The 25,084-nt window shown below is 33.7% G+C and overlaps 1 protein-coding gene across 1 annotated transcript; it reads right to left on the bottom strand.

The window, feature by feature from the left end:
- Positions 1-584: 584 nt before the first annotated feature.
- On the bottom strand, positions 585-24,627 carry zye. Its single transcript, XM_070636886.1, has 10 exons — positions 24,433-24,627; positions 17,557-17,685; positions 17,345-17,478; positions 7,311-7,558; positions 7,020-7,237; positions 6,563-6,963; positions 5,860-6,503; positions 4,766-5,796; positions 1,251-4,724; positions 585-1,193 (listed from the first exon to the last, which is right to left on the bottom strand). Exons 3-10 carry the CDS (start codon positions 17,393-17,395, stop codon positions 871-873), a joined length of 6,390 nt encoding a protein of 2,129 aa, XP_070492987.1. The 5' UTR covers positions 17,396-17,478; positions 17,557-17,685; positions 24,433-24,627; the 3' UTR covers positions 585-870.
- Positions 24,628-25,084: the final 457 nt, after the last annotated feature.

Here is a 25,084-nt window from a genome sequence, read left to right as displayed (position 1 = left end):
GCGGTTGTATGAACAGAAACATATGATACGCTTAATTCTTCGATCGCTAAAAAATATTTTCGGTGTAAATATTCAAATTCTGGTTGTGTTGTGTGTAGACACATGTACATAAATGAAGTGATGGCGAATGAGAATCAAAAAGTATTTTTTTGAAAATTGAGAAGAGAAAAGCTATTCAAATTAACGATTCTAGTGAAATTTAGACGTTTTACTATAAACTCTGTTCGAAAATACGCAAATTTTTCTTCGCATTGGGGAGCTTTCACTAGGTATAAAATGAGTTGAGGAAACGGTAATTGATAAACAGTCGATAAAAATGAAGAATTTCATAAACTTTGTATTCCACGAATCTTGTCTTAAAATGTGACTAGTATACGTCAACAAGGCAAAGACTTCAATATCTGTTAGAAGTATTAAGATAGATCAGTAGTAGACAATCTGTGTGCCACGGTACACCTTGATGGTAAGATTCAATCAAAACCACACATGACAAACGGTTCATATAACTTATTTTGGAGACATAAGTGTGCCATAACACGCAGGTTGTCCACCCCAGGTATAGATCAATAAATAGAATAAAACAATTAAATTAAAAACTTTTTGATTGTTTTTATACAAATTTTTTGTTTAACAATAATTTACATTTGAAAGGTATGAGTACTTGATTCAGTAAAGTGATACATTTCTTATCTTTCATTTTCACATATTACGTTATGTGAGAGTATTTCATACAGGAGTAATATACAAAATTAAGGTTTATTTACATGGTATGAAAAGTCATCAATTGAAATTCGAAAATTTTAATAATGAATAAGAAGTAATTATTTAAATACTACGATGGCAGTGTTCCTATAACTAATTCATATCAATTTATGCAAACTGATATCCTTTGAAATTTAATGTGATGGAAATGATTTCTTTCTCTTCTGTTACTGCTCTCTTTCTTCTTATATATAAATTATTATCATTTTCAGCTTGATCTTGATTTTCTGTAAGACTAGATTCTATAGAATGGAAATCGGATGCTCCTGGTTGGATCAAATCATTAATATCCTCTATTACAGATGGATCGATTTGACGATATTGTCTAACAGATTGTTGTGACGAATCAACTGGGAATGGAGGAAGGTATGTGCTTGGAAGTCTGGTACTTGATGGTCTGTATGGTTGTGGACATCTTGGGTCGGGAGATCCTTTATAAAAAAAGAAAATTAGTTTTTGGTTCCTTAAAAAATTAAATGAAAAATTACCTGGATAACATGATGATAAAGTTGTAGTAACTGGTCGTTGAGTTGTTGTTGTTGTAAATGGTCTAGGGCATCTAGGGTCATTTGAACCTGGTCTGCAGACAAATTGTGTAGTTGTTTCGATTCTTCGTGTTGTTGTTGGCCTTTGTGTGGTTGGTCTTGGACAACGAGGGTCGTTTGGATTGGCGTTACAGTTTGGTGGACATCTTGGGTCAGTTGAACCTGGTCTGCAGACAAATTGTGTAGTTGTTGGTCTTTGTGTTGTTGGCTGAGGACATCTTGGGTCTCTACTTCCTGGATAGCAGTCTGGAGGACATCTTGGATCAGTTGAACCTGGTCTGCAGGCGAATTGTGTAGTTGTTTCGATTCTACGAGTAGTTGTTGGCCTTTGTGTGGTTGGTCTTGGACAACGAGGATCGTTTGGATTGGCGTTACAGTTTGGTGGACATCTTGGGTCAGTTGAACCTGGTCTGCAGACAAATTGTGTAGTTGTTGGTCTTTGTGTTGTTGGCTGAGGACATCTTGGGTCTCTACTTCCTGGATAGCAGTCTGGAGGACATCTTGGATCAGTTGAACCTGGTCTGCATGCAAATTGTGTAGTTGTTTCGATTCTGCGCGTAGTTGTTGGCCTTTGGGTTGTTGGTCGAGGACAACGAGGATCATTTGGATTGGCGTTACAGTTTGGTGGACATCTTGGGTCAGTTGAGCCTGCACTGCATACGAATCTGGTAGTGGTTTCGATTCTTCTAGTTGTATCTGGAGGCAAGTATGTATTGGGTTGTGTTGTTGGAATAAAAGTAGGCCTTGGTGTCGTTGTTTGAGGACATCTTGGATCTCTACTTCCTGGATAGCACTCTGGAGGACATCTTGGATCAGTTGAACCTGGTCTGCAGACAAATTGCGTAGTTGTTGGTCTTTGTGTTGTTGGTCTTGGGCAACGAGGATCGTTTGGATTGGCGTTGCAGTTTGGTGGACATCTTGGGTCAGTTGAACCTGGTCTGCATAGAAATTGTGTAGTTGTTTCGATTCTACGAGTAGTTGTTGGTCTTTGTGTTGTTGGTCTTGGACAACGAGGGTCGTTTGGATTGGCGTTACAGTTTGGTGGACATCTTGAGTCAGTTGAACCTGGTCTGCAGACAAATTGTGTAGTTGTTGGTCTTTGTGTTGTTGGCTGAGGACATCTTGGGTCTCTGCTTCCTGGATAGCAATCTGGAGGACATCTTGGATCAGTTGAACCTGGTCTGCATGCAAATTGTGTAGTTGTTTCAATTCTACGTGTAGTTGTTGGTCTTTGTGTTGTTGGTCTAGGGCAACGAGGATCGTTTGGATTGACGTTGCAGCTTGGTGGACATCTTGGGTCTGTTGAGCCTGCACTGCATACGAATCTGGTAGTTGTTTCGATTCTTCTAGTTGTATCTGGAGGCAAGTATGTAGCAGGCTGTGTTGTTGGAATAAATGTAGGCCTTGGTGTCGTTGTTTGAGGACATCTTGGATCTCTACTTCCTGGATAGCATTCTGGAGGACATCTTGGATCAGTTGAACCTGGTCTGCATGCAAATTGTGTAGTTGTTTCGATTCTACGCGTAGTTGTTGGCCTTTGTGTTGTTGGTCTAGGGCAACGAGGATCGTTTGGATTGGCGTTACAGTTTGGTGGACATCTTGGGTCAGTTAAACCTGGTCTGCAAGCAAATTGTGTAGTTGTTTCGATTCTAGGTTTAGTTGTTGGCTGAGGACATCTTGGGTCTCTACTTCCTGGATAACAGTCAGGAGGACATCTTGGATCAGTTGAACCTGGTCTGCATGCAAATTGTGTAGTTGTTTCGATTCTACGCGTAGTTGTTGGCCTTTGTGTTGTTGGTCTAGGGCAACGAGGATCGTTTGGATTGGCGTTACAGTTTGGTGGACATCTTGGGTCAGTTGAACCTGGTCTGCAAGCAAATTGTGTAGTTGTTTCGATTCTAGGTGTAGTTGTTGGCTGAGGACATCTTGGGTCTCTACTTCCTGGATAACAGTCAGGAGGACATCTTGGATCAGTTGAACCTGGTCTGCATGCAAATTGTGTAGTTGTTTCGATTCTACGTGTAGTTGTTGGTCTTTGTGTTGTTGGTCTAGGGCAACGAGGATCGTTTGGATTGACGTTGCAGCTTGGTGGACATCTTGGGTCTGTTGAGCCTGCACTGCATACGAATCTGGTAGTTGTTTCGATTCTTCTAGTTGTATCTGGAGGCAAGTATGTAGCAGGCTGTGTTGTTGGAATAAATGTAGGCCTTGGTGTCGTTGTTTGAGGACATCTTGGATCTCTACTTCCTGGATAGCATTCTGGAGGACATCTTGGATCAGTTGAACCTGGTCTGCAGACAAATTGCGTAGTTGTTGGTCTTTGTGTTGTTGGTCTAGGGCAACGAGGATCATTTGGATTGGCGTTGCAGTTTGGTGGACATCTTGGGTCAGTTGAACCTGGTCTGCATGCAAATTGTGTAGTTGTTTCGATTCTACGCGTAGTTGTTGGCCTTTGTGTTGTTGGTCTAGGGCAACGAGGATCGTTTGGATTGGCGTTACAGTTTGGTGGACATCTTGGGTCAGTTGAACCTGGTCTGCATGCAAATTGTGTAGTTGTTTCGATTCTAGGTGTAGTTGTTGGCTGAGGACATCTTGGGTCTCTACTTCCTGGATAACAGTCAGGAGGACATCTTGGATCAGTTGAACCTGGTCTACATGCAAATTGTGTAGTTGTTTCGATTCTACGCGTGGTTGTTGGTCTTTGTGTTGTTGGTCTAGGGCAACGAGGATCGTTTGGATTGGCATTGCAGTTTGGTGGACATCTTGGGTCAGTTGAACCTGGTCTACATGCAAATTGTGTAGTAGTTTCGATTCTTCTAGTTGTATCTGGAGGCAAGTATGTTGTTGGAACAAATGTAGGCCTTGGTGTCGTTTGTTGAGGACATCTTGGGTCTCTACTTCCTGGATAGCAGTCTGGTGGACATCTTGGGTCTGTTGAGCCTTGCCTGCAGACAAATTGTGTAGTTGTTTCAACTCTACGTGTAGTTGTTGTTCTTTGTGTTGTTGGCTGAGGACATCTTGGGTCTCTACTTCCTGGATAGCATTCTGGAGGACACCTTGGGTCAGTAGAGCCTTGTCTACATACAAATTGTGTAGATGTTTCAACTCTACGGGTAGTTGTTGGCCTTTGTGTTGTTGGTCTAGGGCAACGAGGATCGTTTGGATTGGCGTTACAGTTTGGTGGACATCTTGGGTCAGTTGAACCTGGTCTACATGCAAATTGTGTAGTTGTTTCGATTCTAGGTGTAGTTGTTGGCTGAGGACATCTTGGGTCTCTACTTCCTGGATAACAGTCAGGAGGACATCTTGGATCAGTTGAACCTGGTCTACATGCAAATTGTGTAGTTGTTTCGATTCTACGCGTGGTTGTTGGTCTTTGTGTTGTTGGTCTAGGGCAACGAGGATCGTTTGGATTGGCTAGTTTGGTGGACATCTTGGGTCAGTTGAACCTGGTCTACATGCAAATTGTGTAGTAGTTTCGATTCTTCTAGTTGTATCTGGAGGCAAGTATGTTGTTGGAACAAATGTAGGCCTTGGTGTCGTTTGTTGAGGACATCTTGGGTCTCTACTTCCTGGATAGCAGTCTGGTGGACATCTTGGGTCTGTTGAGCCTTGCCTGCAGACAAATTGTGTAGTTGTTTCAACTCTACGTGTAGTTGTATCTGGAGGCAAGTATGTTGTTGGAACAAATGTAGGCCTTGGTGTCGTTTGTTGAGGACATCTTGGGTCTCTACTTCCTGGATAGCAGTCTGGTGGACATCTTGGGTCTGTTGAGCCTTGCCTGCAGACAAATTGTGTAGTTGTTTCAACTCTACGTGTAGTTGTTGTTCTTTGTGTTGTTGGCTGAGGACATCTTGGGTCTCTACTTCCTGGATAACAGTCTGGAGGACATCTCGGGTCAGTTGAGCCTTGCCTGCATTCAAATTGTGTAGTTGTTTCAATTCTACGAGTTGTTGTTGGTCTTTGTGTTGTTGGTTGAGGACATCTTGGGTCTCTACTTCCTGGATAGCAGTCTGGTGGACATCTTGGGTCTGTTGAGCCTTGCCTGCAGACAAATTGTGTAGTTGTTTCAACTCTACGTGTAGTTGTTGTTCTTTGTGTTGTTGGCTGAGGACATCTTGGATCTCTACTTCCTGGATAGCAGTCTGGTGGACATCTTGGATCAGTTGAACCTGGTCTGCAGACAAATTGTGTAGTCGTTTCGACTCTACGTGTAGTTGGCGCTACTGTTGTTGTACATCTTGGATCATATCGGTTCTCAGGATTAGCACATGAAAATTCAGTTACTGTTTCAGGTGGTAGATATGTAGGTGGTAATGTTGTTCTACCTCTTGAAGGTCTTGTTCTTTGTGAAACAGTTTCAGTAACTCTAGTTGTTGATGGTCTTGTAGGTCCTCTCGTTCTTTGTTGTCTAGTTGTTTCAATTACTCTTTGTGTTGTTGTTGGTCTTGAACATCTTGGATGATCTGGATTTTGTTCGCATGAAAATCTAAAAGAATTAAATAATAAAGTTGAAAGTTGCTTGAATTAAAATTTTCTTAAAAATACGCACATTGTAGTAGTTTCAACTCTGCATCTAGGATCATTTCGGTAAATTGGATTTTCACATGAGAATTCAGTTGTGGTTTCTGGTGGAAGATAAACAGGAGCTTCTGTTGTCGGTCTGCCTCTTCCTCTACTGACAGTTTGAGTTCCTTGTGCACGAGTTGCTGGTGGCCTAGTTCTCTGTCTTGTTCTTGATGTTGTCACTTGAACATCTGGAACAGTTGCCTCTGTACGTTGGCATCTTGGATCCTCACTTCCTTGGAAGCATCTTAAAGGACCTAATGTCGATGCAATAGTAACTGGAGATTGAGTTACTCGTCCTCGTGTTCTACCTGTTACTCTTGGAGCCGCTGTTGTAATTCTTTCTGTAGTGACTTGTTGAGTCGTAGCTCTTTCTGTTTTTTGATCTTCAACAACAATAGGTCTTGTTGGTCTTGTTCGAATTGGTATGTTACGAGTTGTAGTAGCTCTACTGAGTGGAGAATCTGAAATAGAAGGTCTTTCTGTTGTTACTCTAACCCTTGATCGTACAGTTGTGGATGATGTTTGTCTTGGTCTTGGTGATGTTGTGGTGGTAGTTGTGGTTAATTTTGGTCGTTTTGAAACTTCTTTCTCATCACAAATAGGCTTTTCACATCCGAAACGGCAAATCTGTTTAAAAAAAATAATCCATTAGTGAAAAATCAATAATTTATCTATAAAGCACATACTTCAATATCGCATTTCAAGAACACCTGAGCCTTATCTGGGAATTTGAATGCATATAATGTATTGTATACAATAGAAGTTGCACCAGAATTTCCAGTTTGAGAGGTTTTTGTCCATCCTCCAAATAATTTTCGTTTTCGAGAACATCCATTTGCATCAGATAATTGAAGACGTCCAGTAGTTTTTGCACCATAGTCTTCATTATCATATGCCCAACAATCTCTAACAATAATGTCGTATTCATTTCTATCATCCTTCAAGTAAACGAGAACGCTCAATGTCTCTCCGATCTTAATTGGACCAGGAATTGGTGCAATCTTTGGATACGATCCGACCTGAATGTCCATCCAGCATTCAACACCACCTGTTGATGTTGGGACATTGACTACTTCCAACATGTCAACTGTAAATTAAATGTCATGATTAATTTGCTTTTAAGTTTCATTCTTAAAAACTTACCAACGAATGGCTTGAAGTAGATTGTTTTTTCAGCAACTTCACTACGACTACAAGTGATTCTTCTTGCTGTATCCCAAACTTCTTGAATACCTTCATCTGATTGAATAACTAAAATGTTATCAACAGATGCACATACAGAGCATGAGGCTTTGCTTCCGCATCCTTCATAAGGCACAGTGAATGTATAAACACGGTCATTTCCACCTGACTTTACGTATCTTTAAGTACCATTAGGAAGTAAAAAATATTATTATTAAAATATTCAAGATTTGATTAAGAACTTGAAATTACCTGCACTTAGGGTCAGAGTAATAACCTTGAGAATAAATAATGCCCGAAAAGACTTCTTCAAACTCAACAGTTACAATCATTCCTGCCTTCGCATCACATCTTACATCAATCAGTTCAATATTTGCACCGCCGGAATGCGAAACAGCTTGATGCTTTGTTCGCACAACCGGTACTAATGCATTCGTATCATCTACATCATATGTCGATTCGTCAATATCGAATAGTGATTCGCCATATACTGCAATCGACTAGAAGAAAGAAAAGAGGAAATTTGAAATTTTAGGTATGACTACATTATGTCAATAAAAAATCAAATAAATTGTCAAGAGATTAGGTTTAAGTTACATCTTCTGTGAAATAATTTCTCAATCAAAACAAAGACAAATATTACATTGAGTAAGTAGCAAGTTACAAGCATCAAATATCATAAATCTCTCACTTTTCGTTATTCTCTACATCAAATACGATAATCATAAATAACAAACAAAAGCCGGAATATTATGCAATTGTGGACATTGAAAAATCTATTTTTTGTGGATTAACCGAAAAAGTTTGCTTTCATTAATACAGCAGCTGCCGAAAAAGTAGCCAAACATTGTAGGCAACAGTCATTATGGTACTCTATAATTTTATTTTCGGACAATTTCAATGGTGTGTAAAATGAAAAGTAGACATTCAAAAGAGATGTCTTCTTCTTCCATATGCTCATCATTTCTTCCATTCAAATATAATTCAATTGGTCTATGGAATGATTTTGAAAGAGATAATTTGAAAGAAGAAATTGCCCATCTAAATTTTTTTCCCATGATTAACAATTAGCTATAACCGTGAAAATATCAAGCTGTTTATGGACTCTTGGACACTTACAATAGAAATTGGACATTATGGATGTGTGTAATCTATTTTATTTGCGAAATTGTGGGATACCTTTTTGGTGAGACAACAGAAATAATTTGCAGTAAAAGTGTTAATGTCAACATCAATACACTTGTTGTGAGTGTCCATAATTGAGAGTGAAAAATTATCAAAATGTCATACTCTTATGTAATATCGAAGAAGCATCAACATGCAATTTAAAATAATTGAAAAATCCTCTTAACGAAAAGCCGAAAGAAAAGGAAAAGAAAGGAATACAGAAGTGCTTCGTCGATGAGAAATGGATACTTGCGAAGGTTGGGATTAATATGCCGAAAAAGAAATGTATATGACCATTACATATATGCAAGGTTATTACCATTACAATAAGCTCGAATAATTGACAAATTCATTTTCATACAAATTGATCATAAACGTTCAGCTTTATGCATTTATTGCAGCCGGGTAGAGTGAAATGAACAATAATTGTATTTAAAACAATAACGATACACGAAAATAAGCACCTAAAAATTCGTAGCATTGTTTTTTTGAAAATGACCAAATTTTATGGCTGTGATGAAACAGCCGCGCATCCAAAAGGAAATGGAAGAGAACAAAACTTCTTCACCTTTCGCTAAGCATTGAAAACAATAACATTATTGCATTACAATACGACACTCGAAATTATTTTATAATGATTATGATTAATAGTCACAGAGCAGTGCCTTTCTTGTTGATAGGTATCAGTTATTGTAACCTGACATACTACAATTTTATATTATACACAAAAATATTTTTATTCATCACATAATTGGTTTTAGCCTTTTGAATCGCGCATTTTTAACTTCTTGTCCCGTCACGACTGCTTTTCTTTTGCATACAAAAAAATTATTATTGACGAGATAAAAATGTACTATAAAGAAGAGACAGAAGGAAGGAAAGTTCAAGTATGATGATCAATGAACGTCGCGAAATTATTACTTTCGTGGCTTTTCCTTCTTCTCGTTCACATAAATAAACACTTATGTAAATATCTTATTATTCTATAGTTTGTGCACTAAAATAAATAAAGAGAGGCTAGGACATTATCATGATTGAATCATCAGCAACAAAGCAATGTCTTCAAAATGATTTATTTGATTACGAATGCCACCAAATGCTCATTTTTGCTATATAATTTGATTAAGTCGCTATTGGATATTGCCATATATATGTTTATGGGAACTTCAACTGCGTTTGGATTTTTCAGCGTAAATACGCATACGAAAAAATCAGTAAGTGGGTTAAATATATGAAAATGTATTTAAAAGTGCCTTTTTTGACTCACTATGGGAGATACTTAAGATGCTCTTGACTAATCTACTCATCTGTCTCTTTTTCCATTCACGGTTTCCTGCGTGTGATTATATCGACGACTCATAATTTCGAGCACTTGAATCGGCGTTACAAAGAAGCTATTTTCTCTTTCCATATTTATATAAATATCAATCATAATGAATGGGTTCAGTCTAAATTTATTATGAAAGCCGATCAAAAAATTTGAGTGCCATCTCATCATATTATTGCTAATTTCTATGATATTGATCAAGTTATTGTGTCATAAAATGAGAAAGGGATGTAAATTCCACAAAAAATTACCCAGATATATCTTGACATGTATCATAGCTAGTAACATGATAAATTTGATACTCCTTTATCATAATCTCAACTTCATATTAAGACAGATATTGCGAAACATTGAGCAATAAATTTTATAGGCATAGGCTAGGCATCGAATTAGTCATTTATCACATATTATCTGAACACAATGAGTATTGATGACAAAATACAAATCTGTACAAAACATTTTTAGCACAATATTAATAGTTCTGTTCTTCCTGAATATCATCAATTGTTTACCAATTACGGAACATAATTGATTTATTTATACTACAAAAAGCATGTTTGTCCTCAATATGGATTTCTAGAATATCAACTGCTTTACAGCCTTTTGTTAGCTTTGGATTAGGAATAGTTGAATTGTATTGAATAGGATATTGTCGTATAATTTGTTATTGAATTTTATGGCTTAAAATGATTAGTCTCGTCACACACTTTAATCTTGCCATAATAAAGATGTTTACATTGTCATGCGGATGATTTTTAGTGAAAATTTCAAGGAAGTTGAAGGATGTTATCACCTAAGTGTTAATGATTTTTGGAAGTTATATTATGCATATTATTGACTTGTTTCAAGATTTATGTGATCAAGCCAAACTTGACAATTTTTTGCAAAGTCAAAATTCAACAATCAATCAGTTTGTTTCATAATTAACACTTTTTTTGAATGCTGTCCTCTGATATTTATGTTTATATAATGCAGGTTGATGGAATATTAGATAAAAATATTATCGATATCTTAATTTTATGACTCGAAGACTCATTTCGGAAATAAAAATTTTTAGTACTGATTATTGGAAAATGTCATTCGTCTATTTCTCAAGTTACGTGCATATGTGCTCATTTTCTTTATTAACATTTTAACATTTTTCTTTAGTACCAAAACACGAGGATGGCCTAAGACTTTTAGAAAAAGGCTTTTGATAGAGAAATTGGCACATTTGACATTAGTAATTGGCAAAGCACAGCCAGCGAAAGAGCAAGTTTTAGCTGCCAACTAAAAGAACCCATGGATCACGTGTCATGGTAAGTTGTGCTGTATAATGATAAATATTATTGTAAAAGAGTTTCAAAATTCTCAAGAATTTCCTTTTCGTCAAAAATTACAGAACCAGAAAAACAAGTTTATATGATGGTCAACCTGTCATGATTCACAATTTTCGTGAATATAAGAAACATTCTGTTGATTGCCGACTGTTTTAATCTCGATATACTTTAATGAGTTGTCTCATAAAACCAGTGAAAAATGTATGACACATGGCCTGAGCTGTTTTTCCTTATCTTAATAATAACATAATTAAATTAAGTAATATTGCTAATGATAGCTTGTTTATATAGATTAATATATCGATAATTATAATATTTTTACAAAATATCCAATGAGGTGAATTCACAGATAGTCAATTAACGCATTCCTCTTTCTGTTCATTCCTTATTGCATAATATTACATTTATTTTTATTACGAATCCTCTCACTTTGCGATTAAGTGTTATGCTGTCTCATATTTGTTACTCAAATATCACTTGTTTATCCAGAAATTGACGCAAACATTTGATAAATTAATCAAGTCATATTATTAATTTATCTCAATTGTACTCTCCCGGCGTGAAGTCATCAGCATGACTAGTTTTTTCTAACTCTATTTTGTAGCTTTTTGAGATTTTGCGAAAAACAAGTTTCAGTCACCAATCATTGTCTAATATTAAATTATGAAGATGTTAACCTATCAATCCTCAACTTTTGTCAATGGCGTATGTTTGTCAAGCATTCATAATTAGCATTGTCATCAAATGCTTTTCATTGGTTCTTAGACATAGACTTTGAACTTAAATGAAAATGAAAGTGACTCGAGTAAAATTGGAAAGGATGACATTTTTAATGATGATCAAGGGCAGAGTGACTCTCAAAAATATGTTAATAAGAGCTGTTCAACGAAGAAATTGATTCAAAAAAACGTAGCATTGATAGGTGACAAAATAAATTGCAGACATTTAATGTTTATATTAAAGAGGTGTTGCATGATGTTGATCTTGATGTTTTCTACTGATTCATCATCTTCAAACCTCCCATAGATCAAAACAGATAATCATGACATGAATATGTGAACAGCCATTGAGCTTACAAATATCACACTTGAACTTCCATAAAACTAATTTACAAAGAAATGTAGTAAGAGTAGGACGGTATGTAAAAATTAGTTCAAATTAGCAACAATGCATGAGAAAAATTAATTAATTTACATGTGAAATGATTTGTATGATTTTAAAGTCTCTAATGGAATTATAATTGCTTGCATGAAATGCTACTCGAATCTACAAGAGATTATGTCACCAGATAAGCATTAAAGTAAGAAGACGTGTTGAGAATCCACTTATGAAAGAGTTCGAGACAAAAATAAGTCATGTAAAATGAGACACAAAAATTGTTAGAACGAGAAATCTCGATGATCTTTAGTGTGAACATTTTTCAACTGTCTCGCCCTGTTTTTATTGGATGCCGAAATGTGGGAGATTTCTGAAGAACCAAAAAAGGCTTTATTAAGCGTAGAAATTGGTATTCAAAATACGTTTGACTTTTGCACTTTGTGATTTGTTTTTAATGCTTATAGCATCAGTTTAGAAAATTATAAGCTATTGCGTTTGATTGCACCTATAGCACGAACTGTGAGCAATTTTGTTCAACATTATTCGGGTGCATTGAGCGTTAAATTTCCAATATAATTTAATAAAATGTACTAATAAGGTAAATTTTCGCACTATGCATGTTACTAGCCATAAATCACAAATACCATTTATGCAATATCACATCTTATTTTTAGACAGCTGGAAGGCTATTGTGACTGCACTGCATGTATTGTTCAGCAGCAGCAGTAACTGTTCATTATAATATGATGAACTTTTGCTTCACTTTTGTTTGTCTACACATTCAGTGCTGCACTCATTATTCTTTCATATTAAAAATCGCAATTCTTGTTATTTACAATATAATATGTGGATGGATGGATGTGGAGATAGATGGGCATATGCTAATTTATAGTCATATATTAAATTTAACTTTTGCTTTTTATTCAGTGCTTCCAGCAATTCTTCACAGTTATGAAAATATTTAATGCCAAATTGATTCTGTGTTCAATATTCACAGCACATATATTTTAGGCATGTTAAAGATATAAATATTTCATTCTGTTGAACAAGTAGGTAGTTATTAATGCAGAACACTGTCAGATTTACATTCTTCAAATTTTCATTCAGACGACCTCTAAATTATCGATTTTGTGTATCTGCTGTAATTTCCGGTCTGGGAATTATTAAGGAACTGAGTGAATCTTTACGATAAAATAATTCCTTATAAGGAGCTATCATAATTTCTGCAAAATACCTCCCAGTATCTTTAAATTTCAATCTCAATGTATATTGACCACTTGAGTAGCTTCTCTTGTATTGATCTATTCAATAATTGCCACTAATGTGAAGTTATTCAAAAATGCCGAAATGCCATTTCAGATAATGTTAAGCAAAGACTCATTGAATACAATGTTAAAAGGTTAATGAATAAGACTTTTGTCTTTAAACCTTCGATAGCTATTGATAATTCTTTTAATTGTGCATGTACTGATGCCACCAACAAAAAAAGATTCCAGATTTATTCAACTATTAAGTCGACATGATCCGAACTTATTTTTTAATTAAAAAAGTTTTCAGCAAATATTTAGCAATTCTTGTTTTTCTCAGTTCCATTCTGCTATATTCACCTATCAGTCACAACATCTCTTCCATACATTTTCATCTCATATTTTTTGGCGTTTAAATTATTTTTTATGCATTATTCACAAATTACATAATGAATAATGTGGGAAACTGAAAAGTTGTGAAGAGTCTTAAAACCATTTCATTTGACTAAACACGACAGACTCTTTTTTATTTCAACTAGATGACCAGAAAACGTCAGCGACAAGATTGTTGGGTGATTGAGTGGAAAATTATTTTATGAATAGCTTAGTTAAGTCAATTGAGTGTTGAATGATTCTTATTTGTAACCAAATTGTTGCAATAACAGGATGAGATACTTTAAATTGATATTTTTTGGAGATCTTAATGAGGACCAAATTTGCATATATTAAGTGATTCTGAGGACATGAGAAGAATATTAAAATTCTTAAATTATTAAAGTTAATGCCAATCAGTTCGATATTTTATACGTCTCAGGAATTAACAAAACTTCTTAATTTTGCGAAAACAAACTTAATTTTGCCTTTTCCTACCCGAGCGACATAATTAAGAAGGCAGAACTCTTGTGTAAAAAACATTCAAATTTTTATGCTTTCTAAACCATGACTCAACTTTGAGTGTCGGCATGTTGTTCTATAAAATAGCGAAGATTCATAGAAAACGCGGCAACTATGTTATTCAATATATGCTAATCATATGCCCGGATTCGATAATTTTATTCGAAACCAGTTTTCATCACAACACTGTGTATATTCAAATGATGACTCTCTTATAATCTTTTTCAATTTGTACACATTTTATTTTCTCATTTACATTGGTCGAGAAACCCAAAGGCCTACAAACACAAAACACAGTCATCCAACAAGTCTACTTTGACACTTCTTTTTATTATTCGTATCGCAATAAGATTTATTCACCTTTGGTTAGAGTGTTGGCAATGTGCATAAGATGTGAGAATATACCAGAGATGATGATGAAGAAAAAAATGTTTAAAACTTTCGCTTTCAATCAGACAAGTTGTTGTGCTTACATTTTTTTCTCTTCTTCTTTTTCATCTCATTTGCTTCTTTTTCGCGTTTAAAGTTATTATGCATGATAAAGTGTGTGTCGTGTGCTAGTCATTCACATGAAGTTATGTCAAAAAGCGTCAAGATCAACTATATTTCCTTTAGAATCACACAATACATGCTGTGTGGCATTATATTCAGCAACATTGTATGAGATCATCGATTGAGAATCCGAAACAATCTATAAAATGATGTAGTTTATCAAAGCAACAAGGTCTTGTTATTCATAATCTATTTCATTATTTTTGCATATACATATGAATTGACATTAAGTAAAACAGTAATCAACCTTCACTTATGGCCATTAATCAATGATCATTTCATACAATTGGCAATTTGATGATACATTAAGACAATAGAGGCTACTTGACTCATTGCACAACTTTTCAGTTCAAATCTATTTTCCCATAAACAATACATTTTATCGATTAATATAAAATTGTAGCTTAAAGCTATTTACAACTGCTTACTGCAACTAAGTATCTCAAAAACTCAACAATGGATTAGCTCAAATTGGATTAGAAAAATCCAGGCCCGAGACAAAAGGAAAATAGAAGCGCATCTTCTTTATAAAGTAAAGCTAATAAGCTGTAAATTACAATGAAGAATTTGAGGCTTATGCCTATATGGAAAACCACAACTGTAAATGTTATTCAAACAGCAGTCATAAGCCATTCGATTAAATCATAAAAGGCTAAGCAATTTTTCAAAATCAAACAGAAGATTTTTCATTTTTCTTTATTATATGCACGAATCCGCCCTTGACACTTGTGTGAGATTCCAAGATGATTCAAAGCTCTAAACACATTTGAACATGATGCTTTTGACATTTTGAGCTAATCAGGATTTGGCTTAGATTTTCACAATTTTAGATTAATCTGCTTTTGTGCTTTATTAAAATGCATAAAGCGTCTGTGCCTCATTAGCCTCCGTCTGCGCAATAAGCTGAGAAAAGTACGCAAACAGGTAAATTAACCCACATTATAATAATTTTTAAATTAATTTTTTCCATCTTGTTTCTACTAAATATATCGACACTTGTCATTAAATGTTTTGAGACACGATTGCACACTTGATTCTCATCTTCTTCATCTTTTGATTCATGCAATACGTCAACAATTTAAACAAATTAATTTTTTCCATCTTCATAACTCAATTAACACATCTCAGCATTTATTATGATATTTATGCTGCCGGTGATGATTTTTAGTGAAGGGTTCAGTCCTTGGTAGTTAATGCTTGCATCACTTTAGGGTTTAGGAAGTACGAATTAATTAAATATTTTTGAATTTATATGAATCTATCTATGATAATCGTGCAATGATCAAATTAAACTGTCAAATGAGGAAACAATAAAAAAAATTAAAGGTCACTTACATTTACTCAACTAAGTGCCTTTATTTGTAGCTAAATGAGTTCATTTAAATTTTTAAAGTCTATAAATCATAACAGTATTTAAGATTGCATATCATTTCTATCACAATTCATGATAATTATTGACGGAATGTCTTTTATGCTAACGCGGCATGCTTATTATGATTTCAAAAGATTCTTCATAGTTGACTGTATTTTGAATATGGAATGAAGTTATGGGAAAATAAATAAATCAAAAAAGAGAACTTGAAATGAAGTAATAAAAACGAGTGATTTGAATGGTAACAATGAAGAATGTTTTTTTGCATATTCCAAGCACGCGAATGTGCCACAATTTTTATGAACTTAATAGCTTATCTTTATTGTAATTATCAACATCGAAATCGAGTCGAATTATGTTACGTTAATAATAGAATATTTATTGGATCTTTTTGGCTCGACTTCTTTCTGGTTCTTCCCATGACTTCATTTTATTTTCGGCTAGATCAATTTGAATAAAATTACAATTTACGACAGATTGCCCATAAGATAATATTCTGACATTTCTGAATGAGCCTATTGCCGTTTCTATGCCTACAATTTATTGTTCCAAAACTGAGCCTCTAATTTATTCATTTCCAGAATAAAAAATGATCGCGAAAAATTTCCTCAGAATAAATAAGCCATTTTGAATAATTTTCTGGAACATAAGCTTATCCAGATACTTCAGTGGTGGACAACGTTTTATTTTTGAATGCCACACCTTAGTGATAAGCCTCAACCGAAACCGCAAACGGCTTACGGTTCATGGAATTTGCAAGTGTCACGGCACGCAGGTTGTCCACCACTGAGATACTTCATCGCGACATTAAAAACTTTAGCTAATTTGTAGATACTGCTCATTAAATATGATATTTAGAAAAATTAAAATCAATCTTTAATCAACAGAACCAAAAGAGATGCAAAAAACTGACTATGATTAAGGAGAATCCGCTGAGATTACTTAAATTATCTTCATAGTCATTTGACATTATTATAGAATTCTGGAGAATTATTTTTTTGTGGTATTCCTACTTCTATTTTCCAAAATCAAACACTTGGAAACACCTCATAAGTCTTGACCATATTTATTGGATTATTTTCCGAAAACAACAGTGGGCAAGGACGCTGAATATATAAAGAAAGACTTTAAGAATTGTAGTAGCATCGAGAAAATATCATAGTACTACAAAATGAATAAGATGAAGTTAATAAACATAGTTATTAATAGTGAATCCAGTTCAGCAAGTCAAGAATGTCGTTTATTTTACGATAAAGAATATGCAAAATAGCATCTCATGTCATAATAGTAAAGTTGAATAACAAACTCACCTGAATGAAGAGAAAAAGTACGAATAATTTTATAGTTCCAGCCTTGACCATCGCCACAAATTTATACTGTCTGTGAACGCTGGGATTTGAATGGATCAACTGTGTAAATAGCTTGGTATTTTATTATCCAACTTCTATAAGTGATCAAAAGACAAAGAAAAAATCAGTCAGATGAACAAGTTCCAATTTATTTGTGTAATATTGACTCTTACTTTTTTTAACACAATTTTGCTTTATGACATGTCATTAAAGCAAAATAAGTAAATTGACGATTGCGAATCTCTTTAATTTTCACTTTGTTTCACGATGATGCAACTATCCTCGGCTTCTTAGATTAAAATCTGTAAACAAAAAAATACAATAGAAACTGTTATTAGTGTTTGATATGTCAGATAAGTCACATCAATATTTAAATGACTTTACTACTGCTGAATGATTTATCTGCAGCATTATCATCAAGATTCACGAAAGACTTCAATGATCAATCAACATACGAAACCTCCGAAAAATCATGTATATGTGAAAAATTTCTCGGACAACAAGCAAAAACAACGAAGATATGACAACGTATGAGCAACGGCTATATGTCTTTTAATTACATTCCATTATAGCTATATTGCATAATACATTTTCGTCTCTCTATAATTTAAAAATTTATCTTCATAATTTTATTTTTTCGAGTTTCTCATTTATTGTCTTAAGCGATTGCATCGTATCATCTTCCTTAAAATATTGTTCGTACCTTTAGGACAATTACAGAAGATATTTTACAAGAAGATACACATTGCATAACAATCCAATAATTGGGTGAAATGGAAAGGTGCCGACCGGATCATTATATGAATTTAAAATTGACATTGAACCCATTTCATGATTATGCGATAAACATATAAAGTCTGATGATGATGCTCATCATAGGCATCCCATCACGCGTATAAATTAATAATTGCTTGTTTGTATCCAAACAAAATATTATGAAAGAAAGATTAATAAGGAACAAGTCACGGTCGATGAAGATAGCAAGTTCTGCAAAAAGCAAGAATCCATTATTATTATTTTTGGAAGGAATTCCGTGGAGGTTCCTTCAAGTTAACCATTAAAAATGAATAATAATGTGTACATGAACGAATTTGCTTATAACATTGCATTGAAAAATTAAAGGGGAAAAGGTGTCTGTTTATCAATACGCTAAAGCTACATAAAGCTCATTTACATTGTCGACATCTTCCGAAGCCTTGAATGGTTTAATACTTCTTTTTTTCTTCATTTTTATAACTAATTAAGCCGCTCATAAAACAGATGATACACATCGACTGCTTTTATTCCCTACAATTTAGTTCAACAAAAGAATTGGAGAAGGTCTTGATAGTGTCACGAAACTGACGACAAAGTCATATATTTTCGGTAGTAATCACGTAGATAATGTATGCATAAAGCTATGATGTTTGCCGAACGAAAGATGGCAAAGACCAAAAGTGCTTTTACATGTTAAAGTCGAGATTATTAGTTTTATGGCATTGCAATTGAGCTTCAAGATCATCGATAGCATAAAGAATACACATAATTTAACGTTTATGATGATTCCTGTGTTGAAAAATGATTTTTCATGATCACATACTTCAAACAAGTAGCGAAATAAGTAAATTAAATCTCGATCGTCGTTTGACATTTGAACAGCACGGAAATATTGAAATGTGATTATTAAACGTTTATTTAAGACAACGGTTGTTATTGAATATTTGCATATTCCTCATATTATTCAATTTTTATTTCTCTTTAAACACCTTGATAAATACTTAAGATAATATTTTCTCTGGATGTTATTTAAACACATTCATTAATTTTTGTGGATCATCGTATGACACAACTTTATATCCACAATATGAACCGTTCATTCATAATACGTAAAATAGCTTACTATGACGATGACCTGCGAACAAATATCCATAAAATTTTGCAATTTCCCATCATATCAACTTCCAATCGATCTTTTATTCAAATTTTTTGTCGATTTTTATTGCCTCTTGTAAAGCTTATCATGTAAGATGTCTCTGTTTTGGCAATGTAGGATATGATATGCTAATCAAAGTAGTATAAATTACTGAGTCACTACTGCATCTCATTAACACTATTTCCCTACTGTCTGGCATCTTTCATTACATTCATTTTTGGAAGCTAGTATTCCGGCCCTACTCAAAAATGCATAAGAAATGCATCATCATCATTTAATACTGAACATGCATCTCCAGATTACCGATTGGTGTTGAGTCATTTATGGAAATTTTGAACTATCGGAAGATGTGCTACAAACAAATGTAAATGATGGTTGGATAATATTTTGGTATCTGTGTTTTTATGTTAACTGTATGTAGGTTACAAGTCCAATGTCTCTAATCATGTAAATTTTATTATGCGGAATTGAAGACACTAAAAGTTAATAGACAGCATTTTGGAACAAAAGGGTTCAATGATATTATTTTAATTCGTCATCTTTGTCTGCCCAAAGTCCAAACATAAAATAATACATGAATTGATTGTGTGACATGAGAAGTCATTGACAGTTTTGACCAAGCCTTTTTCTCAACTATTTGGTAGGGCATTGTCATTGACACACGCGTTAATGTTTGTATAAAATATCGACAAGATGAAGATGCATGATAACTGTAAGTGAAATCATTTAATTAAATACCAGAGATTGTACTTTTTCTATCCTATTATCTAACAAGATGTATAAATAATTCGCTATGGTGGTCGTGGACTTGTCGATATTCATTAACGTGAATGTAATGTATGCAATAAATTAAAAAAAAATCTTCTGTTAATAATTTTAAATTATCCGTGGCAGCAACAATCTATCTACGATGATACAACAGTCTCATGTCAATGCCTTAATGATTTTTTGAGAAATAATCTTCCGATTTTGAAATTACAAATTTTTATAGCTATTGCATTTTATTTACTGCAGACATTTTACTATCAATTATTTTATGCCTTAGCAAAAATCTTCAATAATTTACGATCAAATGAAGTCATGAATAGTTTTTTTTATAGTTTCAGTAAATGTCACACTCTAGTCCTTTTCCTCACTCGGACTTGGGCGTATTTGATCTTCAGAAATACCAAGAAAAATTCATGCAAAATGCATTAAAATTCACGACCAACCATGAAAAGCTAGAGTCCAAATCAATACATTAAGCTGAATATATGGAATGGCTATTTAATCTTAATCTACTTAAAATTACAATTGGTAATTGTAGGTACTCTTCACAAATCACTTTAATGTCATTGATCGGTTTCATTGTCTTGTTAAATGTATACCTAATAATTTGTATTTATTGTAATTGCTATAGTCGCATATAGTCATAATGTGAAATGTCAACGAACTGTCTGTAAAGGAGGATGAACGAAATTTTTTGCAAATGAGAAAGGAATTTTCAAACATTCATTATGCTCGCTTCACTAATGCACAGCCATGCCAATGAAAATTTGATAATTTTAAAGAAGAAGATCTCCAATCTTTTACAGCAGTTTGCATGATATATACCCCATTATTTCTTTATTTTAGATGTGGTTTATATTTAACTACTGTTCCTCTTCTTAGACCACAAAAGCCTGCTGTTTTATTGTTAGTCTCATATTCTCATTATGTCGTTATGTCATTGTATATGCTCAGTGGCATTTATCATCGCATAATCGCCATCATAGGCTATTCGCCAAAATGGAAAGGAAATAAGAAAAATTGTAAGGTAGGCAATTAATTAAGAAGATTAATATGCACAAATAATAATTATGTTTTTTCATCAGAACTCATCACCATATACGGTCAGTCATTAATATTAAGCATCAGATTAAAAGATTTTAATTTCCATTACTCATTGCCGTGAATATCAATGAAAGTAATTAGTGTATGAACATAAAAATTTAATTTGCACTTCAAATAACGAGATGAAGCATGCGTTTGTTCAATTATTTCATATTTAAATAGATGTAGAGTCATAAAAATATTGATTTTAAGTTTTATGGTCAAATTTGAAGAATGTCAAGTGTGTCGAAAAATTTTTTGATGCTTATAGCTTAACATTGTCTCAATGACTCTTGGAATTTCTATGTAAATAGACGTTCTATTGATTTTCGCGCATTTTCGACCAACTGCTTCCACATTAAGCTATTAAAAATTTTTAAGTACATTATAGTTGTTGCAAAAGAGCTTGAATGGTCAATTATGTCTCAATGTCTACTCATTTGAATATTTTTATATTCAATTTATTACACGATAATTATTTGATTAAAATGACACATTCTGATGGCACGAACATCCTGTTGTCATTTTTAATGATATTGAACTTTAAAAAATTCTTAATAAAATAGTTGGAATTTCCCTTACAATATTATTTACATACAGTAACTTTACTACTTACATTTTCAATAGGTTAAACAGACGCCCATCAATCAATAACGATTTGGTTTTCAGAAGGAATTGACCGACTATATTAATATATTATTATTATATTCCTAATAATAACGTTTTGACGTCCGTTTAAATGTCACTGATCAATATTTCAACAATATATGAAAGATTATTGAATAGTACAATGAGTAACAAAGGAACATAGCGAAATTTGAAAGAAAAGCTCATCATTTGCATGTCGGTGCTGAAATGATTTTGACCACAGGAAAGTCATAAAAGATTAATATGCGTTAAATAGATGGTATGTCTACATATTTTGTAATCATATTGATTTCTCGCAATTCATAAAATGCAATTAACCTTAAATAAGAAAAAATATTATACTGACTTTTAATAGCCAGAGTAATTATCAAATTAAATAGAGGCGTTTTATTGAGTTGCTCACATCACACGATCGAATTAGTCAGGTGCATAGATTCTTCACATGAAAATGCGATCGTTTTGAATTTTTCATCAAAAGTCAAATGTCGTGAGTCCTAAGCGGATTTTACAAATGGAAGAATATACAATAGCTATAAGGTTGAGATTACCGCGAGATATGATTAATTGAATTAATTAAATTATTAGACTCGTAGTCTCACGAGCAAGGCATTAAGATGAACAAAGTTTCATCTTCTACTTTGTATTAATTTTTCCATATTGCAATTTAAGGCTAACGGGTGAGATGGTCGAATCTATCGGTTAAAAAGTTGTTTATTAGAGAGGCTGGCAATTGATGAAGTCGAGGAGGCGCGTTAAGTCTTTTTGCATAACAGTTTTACATTTTCTTTTATAGAAGAGACAACTCATCGAATGATTACGCTTAAAATAAATAAGACACATACTTCGACTTCCACGAGTGAATGCCTATGACTCAAATTTTATTATTTGATGCTCTCTTCCTACCTAAATATCATTGAAATTTCTCCTTTTTTGTGCACGAATTGATTTTTTATGGTAATATGTTTTTAATTTCTTTTCGCGATGAAAAATGGATGTGAAGATTGCAAGTCATTTAAATGGCATCGTTCCTATTTTTTTGCGATTTTTTGTGGTTTGTGCAAATTTATGAAAAATTGTTTGACTTATTGACTGTTCCAGATTTGGGTTGAAAAATATTTATGTTGAATCCTTCAGTCAATAGATGATGTATGCTACATCATAGATACGATAGATATCTACTCTTTGAAGGTAATTGACAGTGACATAATTCTTTCATTTCTCATTTTGGCGGGTCCGAAATAAATTTAAGTTGATGATGATGCACAATTAGTGAATCATTTTTAATGTTTTATCATTTTTTGAGCAAAAAACACGAAGCCATGACCGCTGAAGATGCGAATGAATGTAATGAAAATGAAAGTTTTTTTTGTCAGAAGTGCCCCGTGAGATACCAAAAAAATATTGTCTACGCGCGCTATAATAAAGCAGAAAAAGAAACAAATAGACGTTGGCTGCGGCAGTTGTAAATTAATATTTGAAGCTATTGCATAATTTTCAACTTCTTCTTCATTTCTTTCTTTGCCTTTTTATCTCATTGAAAAAGACAATTTTTGTTTATTCTTTAAATAAATGCGTGAATTGTTTTCATGATCGACTAATGTCTTGTGTGTATGACTGCTATATATATTTATTGATTAGGAAATTTTCAAAGATCTTCACACTTGACCACTTAATATTTTTTATGAACTACTCTTTCTGATATTTCACATGCCTTAAAATCTATTAGCGTAGGCATAAACCAACAGAAATAAAAATATATATTTCACACATGCTGATAACAAGACATCCATTGACCATGTCAACACGTATCAACAACATGAAAATGTACGAGATTCATACTGTTAATTCTTTAAAAATTATTGCGAAATGGAAGTGAAAATGTATCATTGAGTATTCGAAAAATGCATGAAATATGGACATTGTCGATGAATTGAGATCAAGAACGATTAATTGGGGATACAGGCATAAAAATATTTTTGGGTCACATTGGATGAAACTGAAAGTCAGTAAAATTTGATAAATATTTTTAAACGTCAAGCTAGTCGAAACAAGCATGCAGGTGAAACTTAAACTGCCATAAAAAAATGCTGTGCCAATTTTACAGCTTATCTGACCTCTTATTTTCGTTACCACTATCAAAGTCTCCTTTACAACATATGACTTTCGATTATGTAACATAATTAATGTTATGTGGACATCGCTTAGTCATGCTTATCTTCATCATCTAGCACTATTGTCCTTTGGTGACTTTAGCATATTTTTACTATTAATTAATTTATTTTAAATTTTTTAATTAACTGCTTCCTCTCTAACTGCCTCATTTATGATTTCTATTGTCGTATTTCCATCTTTCGCTCGTCTTGGCCATAAATTTTTTTGTGTCTTTTGGCTTCTAAGCATTTTCAAATTGCATGAATATAAGTTATTATGAAAACTATTCATGCCTTTTTAAAAATCCACTGTTGATTTAATTTTCATGATAACGTTTTTGCTGTGGTTGTTCGTCGTACCCAAAACGATTCAACCTTTTACAGCATAAGAATTCACAAATCACGCAATTTCGAGGTTTTTAGTTCTAATTATAAAATTTAATTTTTTTGTCACCTAATTATAATTTTCGGAAGCACTAAACACTCACCGTGAAAATAAATGAGCACTTGATAAAGTTCAGAGCTTTCTTTATAAATGTTCTAATTGTGCCAGCAGCACTTGAAGAAGCTCACAATATTTTTTTTTCTTGGACTTAATTTAATTAAAACACTTTTATCGTCTCAAAAAAAAATTACTTTTATTGCAAACGCCGAAAACCTTTCACTTCATTGGACCGCGACGGTCGTCAAAAAACTGAAACAGAAATCATGGAAAAATCTGTCTTTTATACAAGAGCGACTGAGAAACCAGTTGTTGAGATGCAAAAATGAGTTGAGACGCTTTTTGCTAGAGAAGATGTGTCAAGAGAAGATGTAAATTTCGGCGTTACAACTTTGAGCTGCTGAAAAAAAAGCACATACTGTAAATAATTTTGTACGTGAAAATAAGATTCACATGTGAAGAAGATAAGCTCAATTATTTAAAAGCTCATCACATATACATTTATGACGATCGGGTAGCAGACATTTACATCTGTTTATGATTATTATCTTTATGAGAGATCATTGAATTGGAGTAGGGAAATGCTGTATATTTTGCTGTTTCCCGGCAAATTTTTTGAGGCTGAAAATTTTCGGTTAATTCTTTTTATCGTGGCTAATAATCGCCACAGTTCTGCATTCAAGTTCCTTTCGTACACT

The sequence above is a fragment of the Chironomus tepperi genome, unplaced genomic scaffold, assembly GCF_022539635.2.
Source record: "Chironomus tepperi strain 1889 unplaced genomic scaffold, CSIRO-AGI_Ctep_v1 contig_137, whole genome shotgun sequence".
Lineage (NCBI taxonomy): Eukaryota > Metazoa > Arthropoda > Insecta > Diptera > Chironomidae > Chironomus > Chironomus tepperi.
This window is presented reverse-complemented; position numbering and strand designations above follow the sequence as displayed.